We start from the raw sequence: 2,086 nt of genomic DNA, 5'->3' as shown, positions 1-2,086 counted from the left end.
TTTCAGTCTGTCATTTTTGACATATCCTGTGTTACCAAAAAAATTTCAAAAACCCCTTAGTGTCCCTTAGTTTAAAGAATTTTGTAAAAATTGAATAACCATTGATGAATCTTGAATTTCACGACACATTCTGAATGTTTTGAACTTTTCCTCCATTTAATACACCCTGTAACTGTTGAAATAGCCCATCCTGTACACGAAATCAACTTACATCATATTAACCATTGGTTCAATGTCTAAACGGAGTCCCTTTTAAGAAATTATGTTTCCTAAGCAATTTGCGTTCAATACTCTCTCTAGGGAGAGTTTGTTACTTTACAGTTTTAATACAAATTAGGACCGGAAAACAGTCAAGCTTCAGCGCTATGGAAGATCGCATTTCTCAACAACTGAAGCTCAGCAACCCAGACGATTTGGTGATGAGGATCGATCCTCATTGCTTACAATTTTCCCCACCTCAACGTTCCGATTTGCTAACATTGGGCTCGGTATATTTGGTCGTTATGGTGATTGGTTTGCTAGGTAACGGAATGGTGATTTTCTTGATAATTAAGTAAGATCTTGATTGGTAAATTATTGATGTAAATGGTTTTTGCATGTATTGTCATGTTTTAGGTGTAAACCTTTAAGGACTTTGCCGAATGTTTTAGTGTTCAACTTGGCCGTTGGCGATATTTTGATAATGTTTGAAGTGCCCGTACTAGTTTACCATTGTTTTTGGGGTGGACAAGTTTTAGGACCTTTTGGTTAGTGGGGTTTTGTACAGGGTGGCCAAGTATAACTAGCAATTTTTAGTGTGTGATTTGTATGGTTTTATTGGTGGTTTAAGTGGAACCGCTTCCATAACCACATTGGCGTCCATTTCGTTGGACAGGTACACGGCTGTCAAGTATCCACTCAACATGGCGACCAATACCAATAGAGTGTATTTAAGTGTGGTTAGAATTCAGAGTGTTATTTACTATTTCGTTTGTTTATTAAATTTTATAGGCTTGTTCATGGGCAAACGCCCTTCTATTCTCATCTTTGCCTCTCTTTAACGTTGGACTGCAACCCTACCAACACGAAGGCTACTTGGTTAGTTGCAGTTTCGACTATTTATCGAACGATGGCGCCACAAGAGCGTATATTTTTGCCTTTTTTATCGCTGCTTTCCTGTTGCCTCTATCCGTGATCACGTTCAGTTACTACAACATTTTTCAGGTGGTGGCATACAGATATAAGGAAATGTTCGAAGGACATGGAACTTCTGTTAGGTACAGGGTGTCCTAAAACTATTGCAGTAAATTTTTTATAAAATTTTTTAGACATTTTAAAGAAAACCACCAACGAAAAGAAGAAACCAAATTGGCCTTAACTGTATTTGTGGTAATCCTACTATGGCTGTTATCTTGGACGCCTTACGCTGTAGTGGCCATGCTAGGCATCACAGGCCAGAAACATTTAATCACCCCGTTAGTTTCCATGGTACCGGCTGTTTTCTGCAAATCGGCCAGCGCTTTAGACCCTTACGTGTACGCATTGTCCCATCCAAAATTCAAGGACCAGCTACGGCGTTTGTTTAGTTACGACAACCATACCCACGATGCCCACCTTGAAATCGAAACGTTGGACGGCAAACTGCAAGACTATGGGAATTTTCCAAGGGAAATTCAAAGAGGCAGCTTTAAAGCTAGTTTGTTTTGCCTGAAACCGACTTTTGCTAATAAATCGTCGAGTTTTCGAAAGTTGACTAGACGCGTCTCATTGATACGTAGACGACCTGATGATATTGATGAAGACCAATCCAAAGAAGAAGAAGAGGAAGTGTAGTCAGATCATGTCAGTTTTGAAGATAAGGAAGGTGTTTTAAATTTTGTATTGACAATATTAGAAAACACGAAACATAAATAAAGCTTCTAAACACAAAAGGTAGTTTAAGTTCCTTAAACTGAGTCTAAAAAGTACATTTTGTGCAAAATATCGCACTAACTTGGTGCAGCGCTGTTACTTACTACTTTTGGTCAATCCCCCGTAGTTTTACGCTTAGCTCCTCCTGTGAACCGTTTACCAAACCATTTATTTACCCAATGATTACGATTACTCA

General features: G+C 38.7%; 1 protein-coding gene across 1 annotated transcript; it reads left to right on the top strand.

The window, feature by feature from the left end:
- Nucleotides 1-316: 316 nt before the first annotated feature.
- On the top strand, nt 317-1,812 carry LOC145735273 (opsin, ultraviolet-sensitive-like). Its single transcript, XM_081989115.1, has 5 exons — nt 317-553; nt 616-746; nt 796-938; nt 991-1,256; nt 1,308-1,812. Exons 1-5 carry the CDS (start codon nt 366-368, stop codon nt 1,810-1,812), a joined length of 1,233 nt encoding a protein of 410 aa, XP_081845241.1. The 5' UTR covers nt 317-365.
- The last annotated feature ends 274 nt before the right edge of the window (nt 1,813-2,086 follow it).

Source organism: Ips typographus, linkage group LG1, assembly GCF_016097725.1.
Source record: "Ips typographus isolate SLU linkage group LG1, UJ_Ityp_2.0, whole genome shotgun sequence".
Lineage (NCBI taxonomy): Eukaryota > Metazoa > Arthropoda > Insecta > Coleoptera > Curculionidae > Ips > Ips typographus.
This window is presented reverse-complemented; position numbering and strand designations above follow the sequence as displayed.

Bases quoted from the DNA above. Each gene is read 5' to 3' on its own strand.
- LOC145735273 (XM_081989115.1), top strand. From the start codon at position 366: ATGGAAGATCGCATTTCTCAACAACTGAAGCTCAGCAACCCAGACGAT. The intron at 554-615 runs GTAAGATCTTGA...GTCATGTTTTAG, and splicing joins GTGATTTTCTTGATAATTAA to GTGTAAACCTTTAAGGACTT. The intron at 1,257-1,307 runs GTACAGGGTGTC...AAAATTTTTTAG, and splicing joins GGACATGGAACTTCTGTTAG to ACATTTTAAAGAAAACCACC.